The 24,791-nt window shown below is 38.4% G+C and overlaps 1 protein-coding gene across 1 annotated transcript in view; it reads right to left on the bottom strand.

Moving 5' to 3' along the window:
* Nucleotides 1-23,585, bottom strand: part of impg1b (interphotoreceptor matrix proteoglycan 1b) — a 31,359-nt gene extending 7,774 nt beyond the window's left edge. The window contains exons 1-11 of the mRNA XM_060932810.1: nucleotides 23,495-23,585; nucleotides 23,178-23,396; nucleotides 22,564-22,730; nucleotides 22,433-22,460; nucleotides 21,035-21,058; nucleotides 20,908-20,951; nucleotides 20,689-20,817; nucleotides 20,102-20,160; nucleotides 19,291-19,775; nucleotides 18,388-19,100; nucleotides 15,167-15,256 (exon numbers count right to left, since the gene is read on the bottom strand). Coding sequence (XP_060788793.1) covers nucleotides 15,167-15,256; nucleotides 18,388-19,100; nucleotides 19,291-19,775; nucleotides 20,102-20,160; nucleotides 20,689-20,817; nucleotides 20,908-20,951; nucleotides 21,035-21,058; nucleotides 22,433-22,460; nucleotides 22,564-22,730; nucleotides 23,178-23,396; nucleotides 23,495-23,585 — 2,049 coding nt within the window. The remainder of the gene's footprint in view (nucleotides 1-15,166; nucleotides 15,257-18,387; nucleotides 19,101-19,290; nucleotides 19,776-20,101; nucleotides 20,161-20,688; nucleotides 20,818-20,907; nucleotides 20,952-21,034; nucleotides 21,059-22,432; nucleotides 22,461-22,563; nucleotides 22,731-23,177; nucleotides 23,397-23,494) is intronic.
* Nucleotides 23,586-24,791: the final 1,206 nt, after the last annotated feature.

The raw sequence follows: 24,791 nt of genomic DNA, 5'->3' as shown, positions 1-24,791 counted from the left end.
AGACTGCTAGAGATTAATTTTAGCTATTATACTTTTTGAGATGCTTTTTTCCTCAAAAAGAAATGCAATATGTATATATTTTGACTTGCACTGGTTTATGTTTGTCCTTTGTCTTGTATTTTGCCTCTTATGTCACACCACAGGTCTTAGAGAAATGTTATTTCAACCTCACTGTATACTTGTAAATGGATGGGCTGACAATAAACATCTCTTGAATTTTTAATCTTAAATGTGTATCATATATGTATATCGCTCATTTCCCACTTTGATTCTGTATCGTGTATTTACCAGTGGTGCTAAAAGTACTGAGAAATTATACTTGAATGAAAGTATAGATAATGTGCCAAAATGCTTCAATTTTGTCAGTTGAAATTGCAAGTATCCAGCCACAAATGCACTCAAGTTAACATAATAATGTTGCTACTTTTAATACACTGAAGTACAACCCTGATTCCAAAAAAGTTGGGACAAAGTACAAATTGTAAATAAAAATGGAATGCAATGATGTGGAAGTTTCAAAATTCCATATTTTATTCAGAATAGAACATAGATGACATATAAAATGTTTAAACTGAGAAAATGTATCATTTAAAGAGAAAAATTAGGTGACTTTAAATTTCATGACAACACATCTCAAAAAAGTTGGGACAAGGCCATGTTTACCACTGTGAGACATCCCCTTTTCTCTTTACAACAGTCTGTAAACGTCTGGGGACTGAGGAGACAAGTTGCTCAAGTTTAGAGATAGGAATGTTAACCCATTCTTGTCTAATGTAGGATTCTAGTTGCTCAACTGTCTTAGGTCTTTTTTGTCGTATCTTCTGTTTTATGATGCGCCAAATGTTTTCTATGGGTGAAAGATCTGGACTGCAGGCTGGCCAGTTCAGTACCTGGACCCTTCTTCTACGCAGCCATGATGCCATAATTGATGCAGTATGTGGTTTGGCATTGTCATGTTGGAAAATGCAAGGTCTTCCCTGAAAGAGACGTCGTCTGGATGGGAGCATATGTTGCTCTAGAACCTGGATATACCTTTCAGCATTGATGGTGTCTTTCCAGATGTGTAAGCTGCCCATGCCACACGCACTAATGCAACCCCATACCATCAGAGATGCAGGCTTCTGAACTGAGCGCTGATAACAACTTGGGTCGTCCTTCTCCTCTTTAGTCCAAATGACATGGCGTCCCTGATTTCCATAAAGAACTTCAAATTTTGATTCATCTGACCACAGAACAGTTTTCCACTTTGCCACAGTCCATTTTAAATGAGCCTTGGCCCAGAGAAGACGTCTGTGCTTCTGGATCATGTTCAGATATGGCTTCTTCTTTGAACTATAGAGTTTTAGCTGGCAATGGCGGATGGTACGGTGAATTGTGTTCACAGATAATGTTCTCTGGAAATATTCCTGAGCCCATTTTGTGATTTCCAATACAGAAGCATGCCTGTATGTGATGCAGTGCCATCTAAGGGCCCGAAGATCACGGGCACCCAGTATGGTTTTCCGGCCTTGACCCTTACGCACAGAGATTCTTCCAGATTCTCTGAATCTTTTGATGATATTATGCACTGTAGATGATGATATGTTCAAACTCTTTGCAATTTTACACTGTCGAACTCCTTTCTGATATTGCTCCACTATTTGTCAGCACAGAATTAGGGGGATTGGTGATCCTCTTCCCATCTTTACTTCTGAGAGCCGCTGCCACTCCAAGACGCTCTTTTTATACCCAGTCATGTTAATGACCTATTGCCAATTGACCTAATGAGTTGCAATTTGGTCCTCCAGCTGTTCCTTTTTTGAACCTTTAACTTTTCCAGCCTCTTATTGCCCCTGTCCCAACTTTTTTGAGATGTGTTGCTGTCATGAAATTTCAAATGAGCCAATATTTGGCATGAAATTTCAAAATGTCTCACTTTCGACATTTGATATGTTGTCTATGTTCTATTGTGAATACAATATCAGTTTTTGAGATTTGTAAATTATTGCATTCCATTTTTATTTACAATTTGTACTTTGTCCCAACTTTTTTGGAATCGGGGTTGTATTAAAATAGTAAAAAGTAAACATTCATAAATGAAATTAAATTTTAATTTGTTTCTTAAAAAATCCCTTTAGGGATTTTGGGGACAAACTGATCTATCAATCAACTGATCTATCTATTTTGAAACTGTTATAATCACCTATGCCATTTTGCATGAAAATATCATTTAATCTCTAAGATTTATGGTCATATGCATGACTATATGCATGATAAATAAAATATTGTATATATCCAACCAACATTAACTATTAGCTAGAATTTGACATGTTGAGCAGCCCATTACATTAGCTACTCAAATGCTTTTTATGACCAGTCTACCTTTAAAGAAACCTTTTTATGACCAGTCCACCTTTTAGTAAAGGCAGTCTACTTTTAATATAGCCATATTAGCAAATTATTAGCATATTAAAAGCACAGGAGCCCATTCTGTTGTATTACATAGTCACTGGCTAGCTGAGGGAAGAAGAGACTTTCATGATTTGTAACGAGTACTTTGAATGTCTAAATAAAAATATAAGGAGCAAAAAGTAAAATGTTCTGCAGCAATGCTAGTGATTCACAATTAGTGAGGAAGAGCAGAGAATGAACATTGGAACACAGAAAACAGAAGCAGGAAAAAAGTAAGAAATTCAATGAAAACTGGCAATACTGATATCAAATTGGTGTCTCTGTATTGTCCAGCAAATATTTGCATGTAAACTATAACTTTTTTGAAATCACTTAAGCTATAGACTAAACCAATAATACCATCAAACTGTGAGAAAACAAGTGCAGATTTTGCGGTTTTGACTTAGCAAATCCCTGTCGACCATACAAATCTGCTTTATAAGTTATAACTATTTTACCTCGAGATCAATCCTTCAAATGTAAAGAGCCATGCTGCACAGGAGGAGCTCTCCCATACAACGCACCATATTCTTCACGGCCTGCCTAGATTATGTATTGAAGTCTCAGAAAACTTTCTTCTAAATTTTTTGTAACATACTCCCATGCAATTAATTTTTGTCCAGTTTCTGTCCACAAATGGATACACTGTAGGTAATGATACATATGTGTCATAATTTTAGAATGCCACATCATTTGCATCATTTTTCAATTTTCAGTTCATATATTCATGCTTTATCTCCATATATCAGTATACAAAACATTACACAGTATTTTAGTAACCCTTTAAACTAAGGACGTCTTAAAACTTGGACAGATTGCAGATATAATGCTAGTGCATCTCAAACAATTAGAATATTGTGAAAAAGTTCAATATTTTCCATCAGTTATTTAAGAAGTGAAAATTTTATATATTCTAGACCAGTGGAGGCTGGTAGTCTTTCAAACAGGGGAGGCTGGTCGGTTACGATATTTCCAGATTTTAAAAGAAAAAACACATCAATTTTGCCCATACTCTTGCCTCTGATCTGGCTGATTGTTGGCAGCGTCACAAACTGTGAAATAACAGGTTCTTTTGGCCCATTAGCCTACTGTCCAATATACATGATGGTGGGGGGGAGGGGTATATTTTAACATTTTATATTTTAAAATTGTGGCATGTTGTTTAAAAATTGATCATTATTGAAAGCAGCTCTTTGTCAGGAACCTCAGCAGTAGAGCTGGGTGCCACACATTTCATTCAATGACACTTTCCCTATATTTTACTTATTTTGACTGAGAAATGTTTTATTGACAATTTTGATAACCCTTCACTTTTAATCCAGGTCTGTAGTGTGAAATGTTCTCGGCTGTGTTTTTGTTTAAAAATGTTTTCCAAATTGTAGCTGTGTTTAATTCATATCCAGAAAAATATGTATTCCAATATAATATACTCAGCATAAACATTTTAAATAGATTCTATATTTTTGGTCCATCCATGACATATTACTAAAGTAGCCTATTTACTGTTGTTGATGTGGGTCTCTTGCTGTTAGCCAGTTCACTTTCTCGTACCAGGAGAGCTGAAAGGAACGAGTATTATTCCCTACCTTTTTCACCAAGTCAATTTGAGGCGTTGGTCTACCCTGCTCTTTAATTTAAAATTTTTCCTCAAAAGGAAGGCTGGCAAATGGCTTCGCCAAAATTAAATCAGCAATTCTTGGCATCTGTGCGCAGCTTTCTTGCTAGCTGACTAGCCCCCTCAAGTTCAAATTCAGTCACTCAAATAAACAAAATTTCTTGAACTAAGATAGCAAACTTGACAACACTATATTTACACTTTATTTACAATGAAAATATATAGAAACTAAAAAAGCTGGTAGAAACCGTATGTAATGAATAAAATCGAAATGTAAGCTGATCTCTTACAATACACCACAGCACTTGCGAATCTGCATGGGACTGAACTGAAATTCACCGCTGCCTGTCTATAGTTGAAACGAGCTGTCAATCAAAGAAAATATCCGGCCACTTTCACCAATCACCAGTCTCCTCGCGGAAACTGCCATGTCCCTCCCACTGTGAGGCTGGGAGTCCGTGGGCGGGCATTTTCGCAGTATTTGTCCAATAACCGTCTTGCATTTTGAGATTGAAAAGCGCATAGCTCCCAAATGCCACTGAAGTCCACTGAGGCTGGGAGTCCGTGAGACTCCGTGGGCGGGCGTTTTCGCAGTATTTGTCCAATAATTGTCTTGCATTTTGAGATTGAAAAGCGCAGAGCTCCCAAATGCCATTGAAGTCCACTGAGGCTGGGCTGCATCGCGCTGTCATGAGGGGGAAAACTCATGCACTCATTAAAGTTATAAGGGAATGATTTCGCACTGTAGTGGGTTGAGCACATATATTTCTATGATTCTGGATCTGAAATAGCAATGTTATAAGGTCGGCTATAACATAAGCCTAGCTCAATTCATCCTACACGATGTTTGTCATTTTTAGAGGAGGCTGAACCTCCCTCGTTGTCTTAGAGCAATCGCCTGTGTTCTAGACTCATTACAAACTAAAAAATTACAAGCATTTTTTTCTGTTTTAATTTTGACAATTATGGCCTACAGCACAAAAAAAAAATCTCAGAATATTAGAATATTTCAGTTCGAGTAAAACAGTATATATACTGTGTATCTCTCAGTCTCATTCAGTAAACGCAACCACAATCATGGGGAAAACTGCTGACTTGACAGTTGACCAGAAGACAATCACCGACACCCTCCACAAGGAGGGTAAGCCACAGAAGGTCATTGCTGAAAAGGCTGGCTGGAAAAGGTGCACAACAACAGGGATGACCGCAGCCTTGAGTGGATTGTCAAGAAAAGTTGATTCAAGAACTTGGGAGAGCTTCAAAAGGAATGGACTGAGGCTGGTGTCAGTGCATCAAGAGGCACCACGCACAGATGTCTTCAGGAAAGGGGCTACAACTGTTGCATTCCGAATCTCAAGCCACTCCTGAACCAGAGATTTTAGAGCACTTCATGTTTCTATCTGCTGACAAGTTTTATGGAGATGCTGGTTTCCTTTTCCAACAGGACCTAACATCTGTCTACAGTGCCAAAACTACTACCAAATGGTTTGCTGACCATGACATTACTGTGCTTGATTGGCCAGCCAACTCACCTGACCTGAATCCCATAGAGAATCTCTGGGGTACTGTCAAGAGGAAGATGAGAAACACCCGACCCAAAACTACAGATGAGCTGAAGTCTGCCATCAAATCAACCTGGGCTTCAATAACACCTCAGCAGTGCCACAGGCTAATTGTCTCCATGCCACACCACATTGATGCAGTAATTCATGGTAAAGGAGCCCCAGTACTGAGTATATAAATGAACATGCTTTTCAGATGTTGGACATTTCTGTATTGTAAATCCTGTTTTGATTGATCTTAGAAAATATTCTAATAGTTTGAGATACTGGATTTCTGATTTTCATGAGCTATAGCCTTAATCATTAAAATAATAAAAAAAGGCTTGAAGTATTGCACTTTACGTGTAATGAATATAGATTATATGAAAGCTTGCCTTTTTGAATTAAATTATGAAAAAAAATTTTTTTCACAATATTCTAATTGTTTGAGATGCATTAGTGTTAGTTGATCTGGAGCCTATCCTGGGACCACTGTGTATTCCTGCTTTATACATCTTGGAGTTCAGTGCAGGACACCATGCACACACACATTCCCTCATACCTCAGGGTAATTTTAGTGTAGCCAAACCACCTATTGTCATGGTATTGGAAGATGAGAGGAAACCAGAGAAACCCACAAAAACAGGGGAGAATAAACTTTGCTTGGAATTGAACTGGAGACCTTAGAGCTATGCCCCTATGCTGCCCCAGTAACATTTTGTCATAATTATTTGAATAGAATACTCAAATACATGCCCTAAATATTATTTACTGCATTCGTGCGCCATAATTAGTCTCATTGTCTTTGTCTCACTAGTTACTGTATTTATACCAAATTCTGTCCTTTGGTTGACAAAGTAATAGTTTTTCTTGATTCTTCTTCTAGTTCTGAAGATATCTTTTGGTGTTTTCTGCATAACTTCTGCCTGCGTGTGTTTAAATAATGAATTGCCTGGATAATAACTCTGGCTGTGCTTATATTATGGATTATAACTAAAAGTCTCTAGCTGTTAATTTTGTTATTAATTATATTTATGCCCCAAAATTCAGACAATTGTGAATGGGAAGTTAACTTTACTGATCTTCATTATACAACCCCGATTCCAAAAAAGTTGGGACAAAGTACAAATTGTAAATAAAAACGGAATGCAATAATTTACAAATCTCAAAAACTGATATTGTATTCACAATAGAACATAGACAACATATCAAATATGTCGAAAGTGAGACATTTTGAAATTTCATGCCAAATATTGGCTCATTTGAAATTTCATGACAGCAACACATCTCAAACTAGAAAAGCACTCAGAGAGCACAGACCTCCGCCAAGAATCCTTTAAAAAAATTCCGGGATCCAGACGGTGATCCAGATCACCGCCAAAATTTTATGGATTGTTACTTGTGCCCAGTCACACCTCTGGAAAAAATTTCAGAGCAATCCGTTCATAACTTTTTCCGCAATGTTGCTAACAGACAAACCAACAAACAAACAACCCAATGCTACCGAAAACATAACCTCCTTGGCGGAGGTAAAAAGTTGGGACAGGGGCAATAAGAGGCTGGAAAAGTTAAAGGTACAAAAAAGGAACAGCTGGAAGACCAAATTGCAACTCATTAGGTCAATTGGCAATAGGTCATTAACAGAGGTGGAAAGTAACGAATTACATTACTCGCGTTACTGTACTTGAGTAGCTTTTTTGTGTACTTATACTTTTTCAAGTAATTTTTAAAGAGTGTACTTTTACTTTTACTTAAGTATGTTTTCTTTTAAGTAGTGTACTTCGGTACATTTTACATCACAACGGTTACTGAGTAAAAAATAAAATAAAATAAAATAAAAAAAAGGCTAAAACAGAGAAGGGGAAATGCGTTCTGGAAATGAATCACGGGAAGGACAGTTGTCGCGCGCGCGAGTCTCACACAGACGATGGCGGACATGCACCGGCGCTTTGGGGGGGGGGCTTTGGGGGGCTCAAGCCCCTGGGCCACAGCCAATCAGGGGCCTTGTAATATTAATAAAATAATAAACTGTCGGAATCGTGGGCCTACATTAATGTACGGATAGAAATAAGGTTAGAAATAAATGAGCGCACAGTAGCCTGCTGTAAGAGACATGTTGGATGTGGTTTGCGAAACGAACACCCACAACTGTACCAGAATAAAATGTAACAAAATGTAACGTCACGCACGAAAGCGCGCCAAAGACTGCAGACTACAGAGACACAAATTTAGAGGCTTTGAAAGATGAAGCGTTCACATGTTAGCGGGGCGCATTAAAGGAAAAAAGAGAGAGATGCAGGTAATGATAGAATCGTTGCCTAAAGTCACAGACTTTTTTAAGGTAAGGATCACCAATCTGTTCAGAATATCAGCTACTTATCAGTTATCAGCCTACCAGCAGTTAGGCTATGTGCAGCTAGGCTAGATATGCTATGATCTGTCCAACAGTAAAATAAATCAGTTGTGATTTGAATACGTGTCGTGTGATTTGAGTTATAATCCTGTTAGTATAATAGCATATTTCGATGGGGATAATAAAATGTCTAAAACGGCATCTACTGAAGAAATTGATGAAAAGATTGTAGCCTATAATGTTCACAGTTTGGGCAGCAGACAGAGTAAGCATACTGAGGGGAATAGCAATACAAAGCTAGCGCAGATCCACATTTCTCGCTAGCTGTGTTGGGTGTGTTGTTAACCCGTGTGGATTTAAGTGAAATACTTGAGAAGTTCTGTGGTCAAGACAATGTTTTAAGGTAAGGACACTTGATTATTAATGTTTGCCCACTGTGGCTTGTTGTTGACGAAAGGCCCACATGATTTTGCCTTATGCAGCTACTGCTAGCGTCATGCTTTGAACTAGGTTAAGCTCATTTGCGCTAAAGGATGGGTTTATTGAAGGACTTTGATGTAGCTAGTTTCTTTTTAAAAAATCGTATGCTCAAAACAGTATGCCCGTGTTCATCATGTTTAACTTTTTTCTTGATGGAGTGCGTGAAATATTGTTGCAAGTGGTATTTCGATGCAGTCATGTCAAAAAGGCAGTTGAATGCACGGTCTTATTCAAGGAGAAGGAAGACTTGCATGATGCTTGAACATAGATCGGTAAAATAGACCCTAGTAGGACTCGGTTTCGTGTATTTCGGTCTGTAGAGTTATGAGTTTGGCCGCTGTCCATGGTGTTTACGTTTCATGTGGCCGCCGAGCCAAGTACCTTCATCATCATCATGTTCCCCTGTCAAAAGTTAAACTCTCTAGGGGTGCTTCTGCTGTAGCAGTTGCAGCAGTTGCTCAAAGTTTGATTTGTCCATCATCATACGTCTTATCTGTTGGGTGTCTATGCCCAGCAGATTTTCCCATTTCGTCCATTTGTAACCATTTTTGTCAAACAGGAGCTGCTTTTGCACTTGGTTATTGCCCATCCGGCAAACGTGAGCAATATATTTTAGTTGTTGTATGTAGCAGGATAGTTTTATATCCTGGGTTCCTGTCAGTTTCCAGAGGTCAGCATTGGACATCTTGTAGCTCCAGTCTATATCTTCATTTGTAGTGTTCTTTTGGTCAGGGGCATTCTTTCGTTTATATCCACCTTTAATCATTTTCCTTAGGAAGCCGTGCCACACTACCTCAATTTTGTGAATTTCACTGGATGATAGTTGCCATGCCTGTGTGCTGTACAGGAGGCGAGATCGAACGCATGCCACTAGGAACTTTATACGGGTTTTTAGTAGTATTTGGTGGTCGGTTAGAACGTGTTTCAGTTCATTCCATTTCATGAATGCAGCACTTATCCTAGCATGCAGGAAGTGTGAGGATTCATCACAGTTGCTGACATTATAACCAAGATATTTAAAGGTGCGGACGTTTTTAATATTAGTGCCGCCAAGGGAAATGATACTTGGTTTACATTTGATATCCTCATTGACGTTAAAAGCCATTGTTTCTGTTTTGACATATGATATTTGTAAACCAAAGCGGGTGTAGGTCTTATCATACAACTGAAGAATATTCTGAAGCTCCTCGATGGATCCAGCGAGTATGGCCTGATCATCTGCGTATAGAATCTCTGTTATGCAACCCTCTCCTGATGCTCGTGCTTTCGTACGCATTTCTCTTGTGGATACCTCATTTGGAATGCAATATCTGAACTTGAAGCCTGTATCTGGGTACAGTTTTGATATCTCATGCTGTGCAATCCTGACAACAAAGTCCATATAGACATTAAAAACTGATGGCGATTCTAGGGCACCTTGTCTTGCAGTGAATGTTTGTTTTCATGCCGCCGAGCTATTTTTATGTATTTTCTTTTTTAAAAGGACTTGTCTGTAGGTGTGTGTGTTTTATGTTTACAACACATAGGTCTACATTAGCGCACGCGCGCTTGTGTGGTTATCTCTGGTCATGCCCCTGCGTGAAAGTTGCGCAGTATCACTGTCCTGTCCGTGGTAATAATCAGAACTGGCTCTGTAATGATAATGCGCGTGTTCTTCTCTCCCTCTGTGGTCGGATATGTTGAGCGATGTGAGCGTGGGCCTTGCGCAGCTACGCTGAGCCAAACGTAACCTATCGTAGGCTTCTAGGCTAATTACGCGCTTACACTGTAAATGCTTGACACGTATTGCAAATAAAATAAGAGTGTTTTCCTGGCCAACGGTAAGGGTAGGGTTGACAGGTAGCCTATGAGGGGCCTAGCCCCTGGGCCACGGGTGTTGATAAAGCGCCCCTGCGGACATGGAGGAGACCGAGGAACCAGTGGTGGACGACCCTGCAGAAAACGCAATTTCTTCCAGTAATGAAGTGCACCCCTGGCCCTACATACGTGATCACTTCAGCTTCGTAGAGAAAAGGGGTGACAGTTTCATTATGCAATGCAGATTATGTGTGCCCAAGAAGACAACCATTGCGGCATACAAAAATTCGACGTCTAATCTGCGCAAGCATGTTGAGGTAAGTATTGTCATTGGCATCATAATCACGGGTGCAGATAGAGGGGGGGATGGGTGGGATTCGTCCCACCCAGATTTAAATTCACCTCGTTCGGTCCCCCCCACTTATAGGGAGGAAAAAACATCTATGCTATCTTTTTTTGCATAAGGCAAACCTCACAGAAAAATCAAAAGAATAATTACCATTCGGTTTATTGAGGTGCACAGCAGTGTATACATAGTTGCAACAACTCACATAAAACAAAACAAAGACTGATATTCGGTTGGTTGAGCTGCGCAGACTGCACAGGTTGCGAGCTCGAGCTTGGTTGCTATGGTTACCCACAACAAGTTTGACAGGCATATCGGGGTTGGGGTTGGTTTGCTGGCAGCTTTGTCCCCCCCAGTTTTTTGTCCCCCCCAGTTCAAAAAACGTATCTGCGCCCCTGATCATAATGTTTCCTTTCCATAGTAAAACCGACAATAGGCTGGTTATATTCCAAAAATAGTGGATGGCATTGCTAATGTTGAAGTAGCAACCTGTTGGTACTGTAACATAACGGTAACTAGTCTGTTATTCGGTTGGCTAATCATGCAAGCAAGTTAGCTCGCCAACCTGACGTGATCAGTCCTCCTACCATTCTACATCCAACAGGCCAGAAAGGAATACTAAGCAAAACAAATAATGTTTGAATTGAATTGTTCAATAACACACAGTGCACACAGGCAAGCTACGAGATTTCGGTGCAACATTTCACTTTCATATTTCGTGTACAATGCTTTGTGTGTGGTCAGGGTGATGTAAACGACATAACTGTGTATATTGACCTTTTTTGTTTGTCTCAGTTTTAATGCAGCATTATCCTAAGCATTCAATTTGATACACTTCCTTTAAATAAAACATCTGGGTTGAGATGTACATATATCCTTGTTTCCTCTTCTTTTTCATTTTTGCACAACACAATGGAGGCAGAAAACACCCATTGTTAAAAGTAACGTTTTACTTTTACTCAAAGTACATTTTAAATGATCTAATTTTTACTTTTACTTGAGTAGATTTTTTGTCTGGTAACTTTACTTGTACTTAAGTAAAATTTCATCAGAGTAACAGTACTTGTACTTGAGTATAATATTTTAGTACTCTTTCCACCTCTGGTCATTAACAAGACTGGGTATAAAAAGAGCATCTTGGAGTGGCAGCGGCTCTCAGAAGTAAAGATGGGAAGAGGATCACCAATCCCCCTAATTCTGCGCTGACAAATAGTGGAGCAATATCAGAAAGGAGTTCGACAGTGTAAAATTGCAAAGAGTTTGAACATATCATCATCTACAGTGCATAATATCATCAAAAGATTCAGAGAATCTGGAAGAATCTCTGTGCGTAAGGGTCAAGGCCGGAAAACCATACTGGGTGCCCATGATCTTCGGGCCCTTAGACGGCACTGCATCACATACAGGCATGCTTCTGTATTGGAAATCACAAAATGGGCTCAGGAATATTTCCAGAGAACACTATCTGTGAGCACAATTCACTGTGCCATCCACCATTGCCAGCTAAAACTCTATAGTTCAAAGAAGAAGCCATATCTAAACATGATCCAGAAGTGCAGACGTCTTCTCTGGGCCAAGGCTCATTTAAAATGGACTGTGGCAAAGTGGAAAACTGTTCTGTGGTCAGACGAATCAAAATTTGAAGTTCTTTCTGGAAATCAGGGACGCCGTGTCATTCGGACTAAAGAGGAGAAGGACGACCCAAGTTGTTATCAGCGCTCAGTTCAGAAGCCTGCATCTCTGATGGCATGGGGTTGCATTAGTGCGTGTAGACAGCTTACGCATCTGGAAAGACACCATCAATGCTGAAAGGTATATCCAGGTTCTAGAGCAACATATGCTCCCATCCAGACGATGTCTCTTTCAGGGAAGACCTTGCATTTTCCAACATGACAATGCCAAACCACATACTGCATCAATTACAGCATCATGGCTGCGTAGAAGAAGGGTCCGGGTACTGAACTGGCCAGCCTGCAGTCCAGTTCTTTCACCCATAGAAAACATTTGGCGCATCATAAAACAGAAGATACGCCGAAAAAGACCTAAGACAGTTGAGCAACTAGAATCCTACATTAGACAAGAATGGGTTAACATTCCTATCTCTAAACTTGAGCAACTTGTCTCCTCAGTCCCCAGACGTTTACAGACTGTTGTAAAGAGAAAAGGGGATGTCTCACAGTGGTAAGCATGGCCTTGTCCCAAGTTTTTTGAGATGTGTTGTTGTCATGAAATTTAAAATCACCTAATTTTTCTCTTTAAATGATACATTTTCTCAGTTTAAACATTTGATATGTCATCTATGTTCTATTCTGAATAAAATATGGAATTTTGAAACTTCCACATCATTGCATTCCGTTTTTATTTACAATTTGTACTTTGTCCCAACTTTTTTGGAATCGGGGTTGTAGATAAAAACTGACCACTTTTACACTTTGCCTTAATTTTCACACCCCAATACCCAAAACACAATATTGTATCACTGTTTCACAAAGTAACTCTTTAAAATTGGAAATTAAGTTTGTGTCTGTCTACAAGAGTAAACGTACTTGATATAATACATACTCTTCCCAAACTGTTGCCACAAAGTTGGAAGCACTCAATTATACAAAATGGCTTAATATGCTGTACTGTAGTTTTAAGGTTTTCCTCCATTGAAATTAAGAGGCCCAAACATATTCCAGCATGACAATACCCCTGTGCACAAAGCGAGCTCCATAAAGAAAGGGTTTGCCAAGTCTGATGCGGAAGAACTCAAGTGGCCTACACAAAGCTCTGACCTCAACCCCACTGATCACATTAAATCCGAATGCATGCCAGGACCTCTCACCTGACATCAGTACCTGACCTCACTAATACTTTTGTGGCTGAATAGGCACAAATCCCCACAGCTATGTTCCAAGATATAGTGTAAAGCTTTCCCAGAAGAGTGTGTACTGTTATAGCAGCAGAAGGTGGCCAAACCCTGGAATGAGATGTTCAACAAACACAATGTTGTGATGGTTAGATGTCCTCATAGTGTATGCCTCATTGGGCTAAGACAGTCCCATCAACAGCACCACCATTTTCAGGTTGAGTTTGTTGATACGAGATAAATATAGACTGTCAAATTAAGGTTGACTTAGCTTATGAACACTTGCTTGATAATGGTGTCCGAAATGTTGCGCTCTTTTCCTTAATTTTTAGTAGACATCAAATAAGGTTTTCTTCAAAAATGCCAAAACACTGCAGCAGTAAGTTATAAGAATTACAATTAAGAATTACTGCCACATTAAAACAAGGAATTGTATTTCACAGATGAAAACTTTGACATGCTTTTTAATTTAGGAGGAATTTTATGTAGGAATCAGTGCCTTAAACTCACAGTTGAAATAGTATCTTAAAGTATACTATTCAGTGAAACTGTCAGGGAATGTGTGTAGTTATATGGAGTGAGTATTTCTTGTAGAGTGAGGAGTCTGAAACTACAGATGAGTTTAAGAACTTTTAAGGCAAGTTACCGTCACTGACTCGGCAGTTTTACAGTTTACACTACCATTAAACGGCTGTGTATTTTTTTTTTTTACCTTGTCTTTAATTTGATCTTAGCCATTTGTTAATGTTTTAATACTTGACAGCATGTGCAACATTAGGCAAATTATGACTTTTTAGTTGACTGTTTAGTCAAATGGCACCTTACAATGGTTATGATTAGTATGTGGCCAGTGTGTCAAATTACCATGAAGATTTGTTATTTGGTCAATTTATGATCAATATAATAAAAAGGTTTTTTTTTTTTAAAACATAAAAATACATGTATAAAATCTTTACATAACTGTAAAATCACAGTATCATGCACAGTCTTTGCAGAGTCCCAGGCCAAGGCTATCTATAACAGGAGGTGAATGACCAAATTATATATAACTATACATAAACGTATTACTTTCAGTAGATACATATTTCTAATGCAACTGTAGCATTACCATTAGACAAACTACAATTGTTTCTTTTCATTTATGATGTGCATGCTGATTGTCCATGCATTTGATATGTGAAATTCTGATTTTTGTGGTGCTCCAACAAATACAACAATATTTAATTCATGAATTATACTAGAAAATATTGCTCTCAAGATCAGAATGTCATTAGCTAAACTAAAAAGTAGTCATTCCTGTGGTCTAATTTTCCATTGGCTTTTCTGTTATTCCTTTTTCTCTTGAAATATACTGAACAATGGCACTGCACTTTGATCAAAATTTCATGGATGGAATCTCTGAAGAAGAATCAGCAAAGCTCACAGTCTTTCCTTGAACACAATACAGAGACACAACTAAAAAAAAGTAAAAATACTTCAGGTATAAAACAAAAAGAAAGCATAATGGGGGTTAGTGAAAGGACAATATTTAATTTCAGGCATTTTTTTTTTAGTTTTGTTATTACAATTTTGTTTAAAATTCGTTGTTTAAAATTGTTAGTGCTTATTAATAAAGTTAAAACTTTATTAGCTTTTATTAATAGCAACAAATCAACAATTCAGTCAGTTCAATTAGTCTCAAATAAGGTTAGGTTACTTAAAATCGTTAGTAATAGTGAATATGAGATAAATGACTCTTAAAGTTTACTGATACCGGTATTGAGGCTAATGTCTGCTGTTCCTTCTTAGTTTGTTTACTGGAAGGCTCTGGGTTTGGCACATTACTGGATTCAGAAGTTTGTCTCTGAAAATTTGATAAAATATGAATGTAATCTTTGCAAAACAAAAAACAACAAAGTGCTCCTGGACCTAGTCATGAAAGGCCTTCGCTTAATCCACAAGTTTGTTCTATTTAATCATCCACCAGTTCTGCAATGAAATCATAGCTTGTGTTTTGGTTGTTGGATATGTAGGGCTATTAGTCCGGTTCCTTATTATCAAATTTTGACTTTAGTGGGAAGTTTTTGGGGATTATGTAAATTATACATTTTTGGAAAGGTTATTATATAAGGAGTCAGAAAATCAACGTTGGCATTTTTTCAGATGCCTCTGTGGCGGCCATATTGAACTTTTAAAAATGGCCGCCTTAAAAGTTTAATTTGTGATATCTCGGCTTCTGAAAAAGCTAGAATGTTGATTTTAACTGCTAAACCCACATTTTCAGGGTCAGGGAATCAAATGGTGCAAGGTACACTTCACCATATTAACCCTTTAATGCATGAATAGGTAAAAAATGACACTGTGTGGTTGTTTTCTTGCAATATCTTTGTGATGAAAAGATGAAAGATGAAAAGATTTCATATTCCAGCTTTCCTTCAAAAAATTAAGTTTTTTTTAAATCACTCATTTAATATTAATTGGGGGAATGACTACAAAGTCATGCACATTGCAAGCCTATTGGAATGGTTGCTGAGTGTAATCCACACATAAAGTAGTTCCTGTTGAAAGATTTTGTTTACAGTGATGTTTTGAGCTGCTCTTCATCAGGCTTGCTATAGCCTATAAGAAGTGTCATCAAGAGCATTGTTTTACAGAGGAATACATGCACAGTAAGTATGTTAATTTTACCTTTGAAAATATGTTATACATTTCAACAACATATTTATACATATAGGCTATGGCTACAGCTAACTAAGCAAGCTGATATTACTGTATGATGTGTCATTTGCTCTTCAGACTCCTGATATCCTGATATAGTTGTTGTGAAATACACAATATATAACATATTTCAGTACATTAGCTGTATCATTTCTCAAGAATATGTTTAAAGAGCATTTGGTACATGCATAGTAAGTAGCCTATTATCTTAACTTTAGCTCAGAGTGTTATATTTCAACAACATATACATTTATGACTGCTGCTAACAGGTCACTAAGATTACTGTACAGTAGACTATGTGTCATTGTCATACAGTTTATTTTTTTCCGTACAAATTGGCCTATGATATAGTTAAAAACTAGGCTACTGAATGTAGCCAACATTCACAATTATTATGTTGAGAGCATGTGTTATCATGTATCATCAAATTGTCTTTTTGTAGTTAGATAATAAGGCTAGCTTGATAATATTTTATGTCTTTGCAGGTGCTAGGCATGAGTGACAAGTCTCAAGATGCACTATGTCAAGATGAGGAAACCATTAACTGGTTACAATGCATTTTATGCCAGTCTGGTGATAAAAAGAAAGGAGTCCTGATTCAAAACCCTAGATTAGCATCCTATGGGCACATTCTTGAGGTGGTTCAAGAGAGGGCCAGTTTGAACGATGGGGCACATGATGCACAGTTGGTGTTTTTCTCACCAGATACAGATGTTTTAGTGCTAGTCACAGCAAACTATGATCTCCTGTTGAAAAACACATCCATTTCTATGGCCTCTGGTGTTGTGCAGATCGAACCACTGTGGCGAGCTCTAGGCAAAGAAAGAGCGAAGGCTTTGCCAGCCTTTCATGCATTTACTGGGGCAGACAACACAGGAAGGTTCTCCCGCATAGGTAAGGTGACCTGGCTGCAGGTTTTCCTCAAAGCAGATGAATATACTGTCAAAGCTCTGCAGATGCTTTTGGATGAAGCAGATGTGACGGAAGGAATGGTGTCAACTCTGGAATACTTTACATGTGCAGCTTACTCACCCAAGGGGATCAACATCAAGGCAATCCCTCAACTGCGATGGCATCTCTTCTGCAAACATAGGGCAGAGAGTGACAAGCTCCCTCCAACACTTGGAGCTCTGAAGCAGCACATCTTAAGAGTCCATGTCCAAACAAGAGTATGGGCACACGCAGCCATTGCTCTGCAGGATCCACAGCTGGATCCTCTGCAAAATGGATACTTTAAAGACTCAGATGGCATGCTCAAGCCAGTGACCACAGAGGTCCTCCCAGCCCCAAAGGCCATCCTTGAGTTGGTTCAATGCAAGTGCAAATCAGATTGCTCTTCTGGGAGGTGCTCCTGCAGAACTAAGGACTTAGCCTGTACTGACATGTGTCAGTGCAGCAGCCAGTGCCAGAACGATGACGATTCCCAAGCCATGATGTATGAAAGCGATGATGATGATGATGTATAGAAACAGACTAATTAAAAAGGATGGATATACTGTGGTCTAAATGTGCATGTCGACGTCCAACATTCAAGTTTTGTGTTAGCTAATTTTAAACTGTTCAATAAAAGGTTCTCTGAGTTATCTGACCAACTGCTTACAATGTGTATAGTGTGTTTTAACCATATTGTGTATTGCAATGGGATGATGAAAAAAACCCCATGGTTTTGTAGTAAAATGGAATATGGAAGGTAAACAATTTCTTATTATAATGAAATAGCAAGAAAACAACCACACAGTGTCATTTTTTACCTATTCATGCATTAAAGGGTTAATATGGTGAAGTGTACCTTGCACCATTTGATTCCCTGACCCTAAAAATGTGGGTTTAGCAGTTAAAATCAACATTCCAGCCTTTTCAGAAGCCAAGATATCACAAATTAAAGTTTTACGGCGGCCATTTTTAAAAGTTCAATATGGCCGCCATAGAGACATGTGAAAAAATGCCAACATTGATTTTCTGACTCCTTATACAATAACCTTTCCAAAAATGTATAATTTACATAATCCCCAAAAAATTCCCACTAAAACATATATGGAACCGGACTATATGGGACAAAACAGAAGGCTTGGCCTGGGATCATTTATTTTCAGCTATAACTCTTCAAGTGACATTAAAATAGAAAAATTACAGGAAACAAACCTGAACTTAAAAAAAGAAAGAAAATATTTCAGCTTTTAATGACCTTTGACAAATATAAATGTCCATTGTGCAAACACAAAAATATGTGAATTAGTTGTATAGGCAATGACAACTGAAAAAATTGGGACTACCTACTATTTCAAGGAATGTGTTCTCCAGAGACTTGTATCCAGGTGAGCCCCTATTAAAGAGATCCTCTGAAAAGATCATGTTGGTTAACTGTAAACTAAAGAACACCCCAACGTCTTTGTCTAGAGAGTGGACTGAGGATTGTGGGTTGTCTGTCTCAGATGGCAAGCCTTTATTAAAGTCCTGATTGTCACATGCTTCAGTCTGATGAGAGGAATGGGTTTGGACAAACTGTCCTTCCTTATCAAGGAAATTTCCAGGTAGGGCTGAGGGCAAATAGGGTAAATCTACAGAAGATACAGTTTGAGGGACTGAGGCAGACTGCATATGCTGGATGGTACCTTCAGTCCTGGGTACTAAAGAGAACCTTATTAACTCTGTGGGCTCATTTGTGCCAAGTACCTCAGGACTCCCTGTAAAACTGTTGGGTTCAGGAGTTTCGGAAATGACATCCATGGCCCCAAAGGTATCGCCTGTTGTGTGCTCTGTTTTAGGCAACTCAGTTCGGGTAAAGTATGGCATAACTGATATTTTGACTTTAAATGAAGCTTCTGATACATCAACTAAACTCTCTGAATATTGATTTGAAGTAGATGCTCTTACAGCTTTAATGGAATTCAAGTTCAGTGAGGTGGGCATGGCAAGAATTTCACTTCTAAGAGACTGTTCCACTTCAGGCACCTTTGATAGGGAATCCAAAGTAGTGTTCCTCTTATGTCCTTCAAAACAGAGCAATGTTATAAGAATGTGGCTCACAGCATACATCAGATTGTGTACAGTGAAAATCTAAGTAATGTATTTTTTTTCATTTTGCATTTTATAAACAGTTTGTTTGATGCTATTGGAGACAGACTGGTATGTCCTGCACCTTGTACTGTAGTTTTATTTGAGACATAAACAGGGCATTACCTTCAACCTTAATGATTATATTTCGTTCCTCAGCTTCCTTTAGCTTTGGGCCACCACTTGGTTCAGGTGGAGATGGCTCTGTAATGGTCATCAGTGTAGTTACAGTAGGAAAAGGAGGAAATGTGCTCCCTGTTGCCTCCTTATCCCTCCCTTGAGTTCCATTTGGAGATGCTTTTTCCTCTGATATGTTAGTTGACTCAGTAGTTTCCTCATAGATGGACACTATTGCTTGCTTACTAATAACCCCAGGTAGATGTGTTGGTTTATCTGTTGGCAGGTCTTTTAAATGATTTTGTCTAGTCGGTTCAAAGCTGAGAGAATGAATATCCAAATGCAGTGATGCAGCCTCTCTCAGGGCCTTTAATACCATGTCCTTCAGGGCTGTTTCTATGCCAGATTCTCCATCTGTCCCTGAGGGAATTATTTCTGTAGAGTCTGCTTCTGTCTCAAACACCACGGCATAGCGCACTGCATCACTTCCAGGACTGCTCATGTGTATAAGGAGAAATTGTTTGTTCCTTCAGTCATAAATTCATTCATCTGTTCATCTTTAGTGTGATTACTGTCAACTCTATAATCTTTTATATTATATGCACCTCAGTATTACACTTTCTACAAAACATCAGAAAATCAATCACAATGTTTATGAACATTGCATAATTGGAGAACAGGGCTTCAGAGCACAATTTGTTCTGGACAAATATCTCTAACAGAAAGAAAAAAGAAAGAACAATATCCAAAAGTGCAATTATCATGTTCACTGGAAAGTAATTTCTGGATGAATCCTACTCTCTGGATGGATCCTACTCACTGAATTCCCAGCAGTTGAATCTCTTTGAAACCAGAAAGTTTGTTGAAAATTTTGAGCATCTGCAAAGGCACAAACAGCTCACCAAGTCTCATCACAACTCAGATGTAGAAATGCAACTTTAAAACTGTACTTATAAAAAAAGTAATAGACCATAACCATAAGCTAAGCATAAAATCTTGACACATTGAATTGTATATAATCTTTTATAATGTGTTGTTTTTAAGTTAACAGGCTGTCTAGATAAGAGTTAGACACTATGACACTATTTATTTATTTATTTATTTATTTATTTATCTATCTAATCTCCAGTTTGCCTATTTCCCTGCAGGCTTTTGACCTCTTTTCTGTGAGCTCCTTTCCAGCTCCGAGCTTGTTTTGGATTTAGCAATACCATTCCCTTGTAGTCACAAGAATAAATCACTAGTGTTTGCGATTAACCCATAAACACTGTAAAATGTGCTTGACAGAAATAAAGCATGTTGAATTATGAGCCAATTAGTGTAAAATATGACTGGAAGAAGTTGTCTAATGCAAACACTGTTTCAGACACAGGAAATGGATGCAAAATGCTAAAAGCTTGACTTCACCTGCTCATGAAGACTGTGAGCGGCATCCTGATATCGCAAGTTGTCAGGGTCTCTCTGCAGCTGACTGTAATCCGGATTCTTTACGGTCACACTGAATTCTATTATATGCTGCACAGCTGAGACCTCAGTCTTCAGGCAAGCAAAAATCAGGCTACAGTTCTTTTAAAATGTATGTTAACCAGTATTTATACTTATAAGGCACAATGGCGTAGTTCATACCTTTTGTGAATCCATGGCAAATTTCTGTTCAGGAGTTTTTGAACCTGAAATTTCCATAATTAGTAGTTAATTAATGTATTACCAGATATGAAATGTTAGGTCATGTTCCCGAAATACAGGTACATACATTTCTTGCCTGCTGCAGATGTGGCCATGGCACTGAAAGAAAATATTGACATGTTTATGAAGAGGTTATAGAATTATGATTTAAGTTCTTTCATCTTGTTTCATTTGGTTCATTTTGACAAGAATAGTCTAAAAAGGGGGTGTTTCTGGTTTCCTGCTTATAAACAATATACCCTTGAGGGTATAACAGTGGTCTTTAAGTTTTAACAAACCTTTTAAAATTATGCTCCATCTTCACATCCTGACTACAGGTAAGCCTACAAATGACATACACTGTTTGTACCCTATTTATTAGAGCTTCGTACATTTTTACGGACAGTTTACTAAAGGGTTGGGTCTTTTGTTCCCCAAAATAGGTTATATACAAATATTCATAGATTCAGCATTCAAGATTCTGAATGTGGCAGCACGGTGGTGTAGTGGTTAGCACTGTCGCCTCACAGAAAGAAGGTCCTGGGTTCAAGCCCAGTGGCCGTTCAGGGCCTTTCTGTGTGGAGTTTGCGTGTTCCCCCCGTGTCTCCAGTTTCCCCCAAAGACATGCAGGTTAGGCTAACTGATGGCTCTAAATTGATCGTGAGTGTGAATGGTTGTTTGTCTCTGTGTCAGCCCTGCAATAACCTGGTAACTTGTCCAGGGTGTACCCTGCCTCTTGCACATAGTCAGCTGGGATAGGCTCCAGCTTGCCTGCAACCCTGTAGAACAGGATAAGCGGCTACAGATGATGGATGGATGGATTCTGAATGTTTATGGCCAGAAAAGTGTACAGCTCTACACTGTAAAACATTTCAGCTTTGTTTAGTTATGTCCACTTACCTTTTCTCTTTAACTCAATGAGCTCTGAAAAGTGTTTTAATTTGAACTAATCTGTGCAAGTTTTCAAAGGTTAGACTTGAATTACTCAGTTGTCTTGACTAATTGAGACTTTTTCTGAGTTGAAACAAAGATAATCGTCAAATTGAGTTAACTTGCATTTTCAAGGCAGCAGGTGAACTTGCATTTCCAAGTTAAACCAATCTGAAATGTTTTACAGTGTACCCATGGGCCACGGAGCATCTGCGATTGAGATCAGTGTTAAAATGTGCTTGAAATTGAATAGGGGTTTACCTTTTCTGTCCTTTCCTTTTTTTGGGTTAGTGGAATGACCTCCACCACGCCTTTCCCCACATGGCTACACCTGTTACTTTAATTAATGATCTGGTTTAGTAAATTTGGTAAGAAGGTCTATATAGAATTGATGGCAAAGGTTTAAACATTTATGATTCCATCATTTTAAACTGACCAGGTGAGAGTCTGATTTTGAACAATGCCATAAAATATATTAGGCTGATCAAACTATATGTTATTCTTCGATGAGTTTAAGAACAATGCTATATGTATCTATAAATGTTGGATACTTACTGCTCTTGGTTATCTTGAGTGCTTAGTCGCTGTGGATAACAAAAAACTAATACAGTACATGTTGTGTGGTTGTTTGGTATCAAATATTTTAGGTGTTAAATACATATTAGTTATCTACTAGAATATCCTCACCCTGGCCACTGTGTCAAGGTGTTCCTGGCTGTTGCTGAAATTATGGGCCAAGTCCTTCACACACAGTGAGTCTGTTTGACAAGCATGTACCCACTGCTGGAACTCTGTAGTGTCAGGTACTCTGTCCAGGAAAATTTGGAAGGCTTCCCATATAGCTTCCTGGCAGACTATCAAGAACATGGTATGTAATACCACCAATATAGTCTGTACATTTAATGTATCATCAGCATACAAAAAACTTTTATATAAAATTCTTGTGAAGATTTGTCTATTTGCCTTATAACAACATTTCCATCATTATTAAAATAATTAACTTCCTTTTGTTATTCTCCAGCATTTGTTTCTTATTGTATACTCTGACCTAGAGAAATATCAAATAAAAGGAAAAATCTAAAAGGCAAAAAAAGTGACAGAGATCAAATTATCAATAATCTACTTTTAACACTCTGGGGTCTTGACTGAAGTTTTGGTGTGAGTTAATGTAGCTTCCTGTCTCGGGAAGGCTTCTGATGACAGCCACACTAAATATGATCTATAAAGGGATGCTCTGATGGAGACAAATTTAGCCCTAATTTTTGGTTCTGTCTCTCTCATAGCAATATGTGATGTCCAACCTCTCAGTTTGTAGTATGATTTGTGGTCGGCGATGACCTCTGCCATGTTCATGTTCTCCTGAGGACATGCTTTGCCCCCTGTACTGGATAGTGCTGATCTCTTCACTCGAAGGATAAGAGCTTCTCGGACAGCAGACAGATGCCTGGCTGTTCCTGAGGCCTCATAGAAATGCCTGTATTTGACGTTTCTTTTCTCTGATAAATGGTCCCGAGTGAGGTCTGAAGACAAAAAAAACCAAACCTTTTTTTCAATTCAGTTCAGTTAAATTTTATTTGCATATAGCTCTTATTAATAGACATAGTCACAGCAGCCGAACAGGAATCTGTATGCTGGTTTATATTCAAATCCTTAATGAGGAAGCCAGAGGTGACAGTGTAGAGGAAGTACGGTACTCCCTGAGATGACATCAAGAACAACCAGATTCAAAAAGGAACCCATCTTCTTCTGGGTGACACCAGATAATGGGATTATAGACCATTACTTCTACAATCCTCTACTATAAAGTCAGACAGTACTAACTGTGTTGAAAGGATGTTCAGTATGAGTCATAGTGTTTATGATTGTAGCAGCAGTTCTTAGGTGCAAATCTACAGCATCCAGGTGAGATTTTCCACAAAAAAACCAACCAACCAACCAACCAACCAAACAAACAAACAAACAAACAAACAAAAAAAGGGTGAGACTTGGGCATAAATTGTTTTTGAAGAGAGAAAATCATTAGGGCACATAGAACATGCGGGAACCATCAGCACCCCTACAATTTTTAACTGTGTCTTTCTATAACAATGGTTTGATCAAATGACAGTGGATGACTAGGATTACTTGTAATTTGAGTTACTGTAATTACATTTGAGTCCCATGATTGCTATGCTAATTATATATTTACAGTGGTGCTTGAAAGTTTGTGAACCCTTGAGAATTTTCTATATTTCTGCATAAATATAACCTAAAACATCATCGGATTTTCACACAAGTCCTAAAAGTAGATAAAGAGAACCCAGTTAAACAAATGAGACAAAAATATTATACTTGGTCATTTATTTATTGAGGAAAATGATCAAATATTACATATCTGTGAGTGGCAAAAGTATGTGAACTTTTGCTTTCAGTATCTGGTGTGACCCCCCCCCCATTCCCCCGTTGAGCAGCAATAACTGCAACTAAACGTTAGCAGTTAATTTGAAGGTGAAATTCGAGTCAGGTGTTTTCAATCAATGGGATGACAATCAGGTGTGAGTGGGCACCCTGTTTTATTTAAAGAACAGGGATCTATCAAAGTCTGATCTTCACAACACGTGTTTGTGGAAGTGTATCATGGCATGAACAAAGGAGATTTCTGAGGACCTCAGAAGAAGCATTGATGCTCATCAGGCTGGAAAAGGTTACAAAACCATCTCTAAAGAGTTTGGACTCCACCAATCCACAGTCAGATTGTGTACAAATGGAGGAAATTCAAGACCATTGTTACCCTCCCCAGGAGTGGTCGACCAACAAAGATCACTCCAAGAGCAAGGCATGTAATAGTCGGCAAGGTCACAAAGGACCCCAGGGTAACTTCTAAGCAACTGAAGGCCTCTCTCACATTGGCTAATGTTAATGTTCAAGAGTCCACC

This window comes from Neoarius graeffei, chromosome 11 (assembly GCF_027579695.1).
Source record: "Neoarius graeffei isolate fNeoGra1 chromosome 11, fNeoGra1.pri, whole genome shotgun sequence".
In the NCBI taxonomy this organism is placed as follows: Eukaryota; Metazoa; Chordata; class Actinopteri; order Siluriformes; family Ariidae; genus Neoarius; species Neoarius graeffei.
This window is presented reverse-complemented; position numbering and strand designations above follow the sequence as displayed.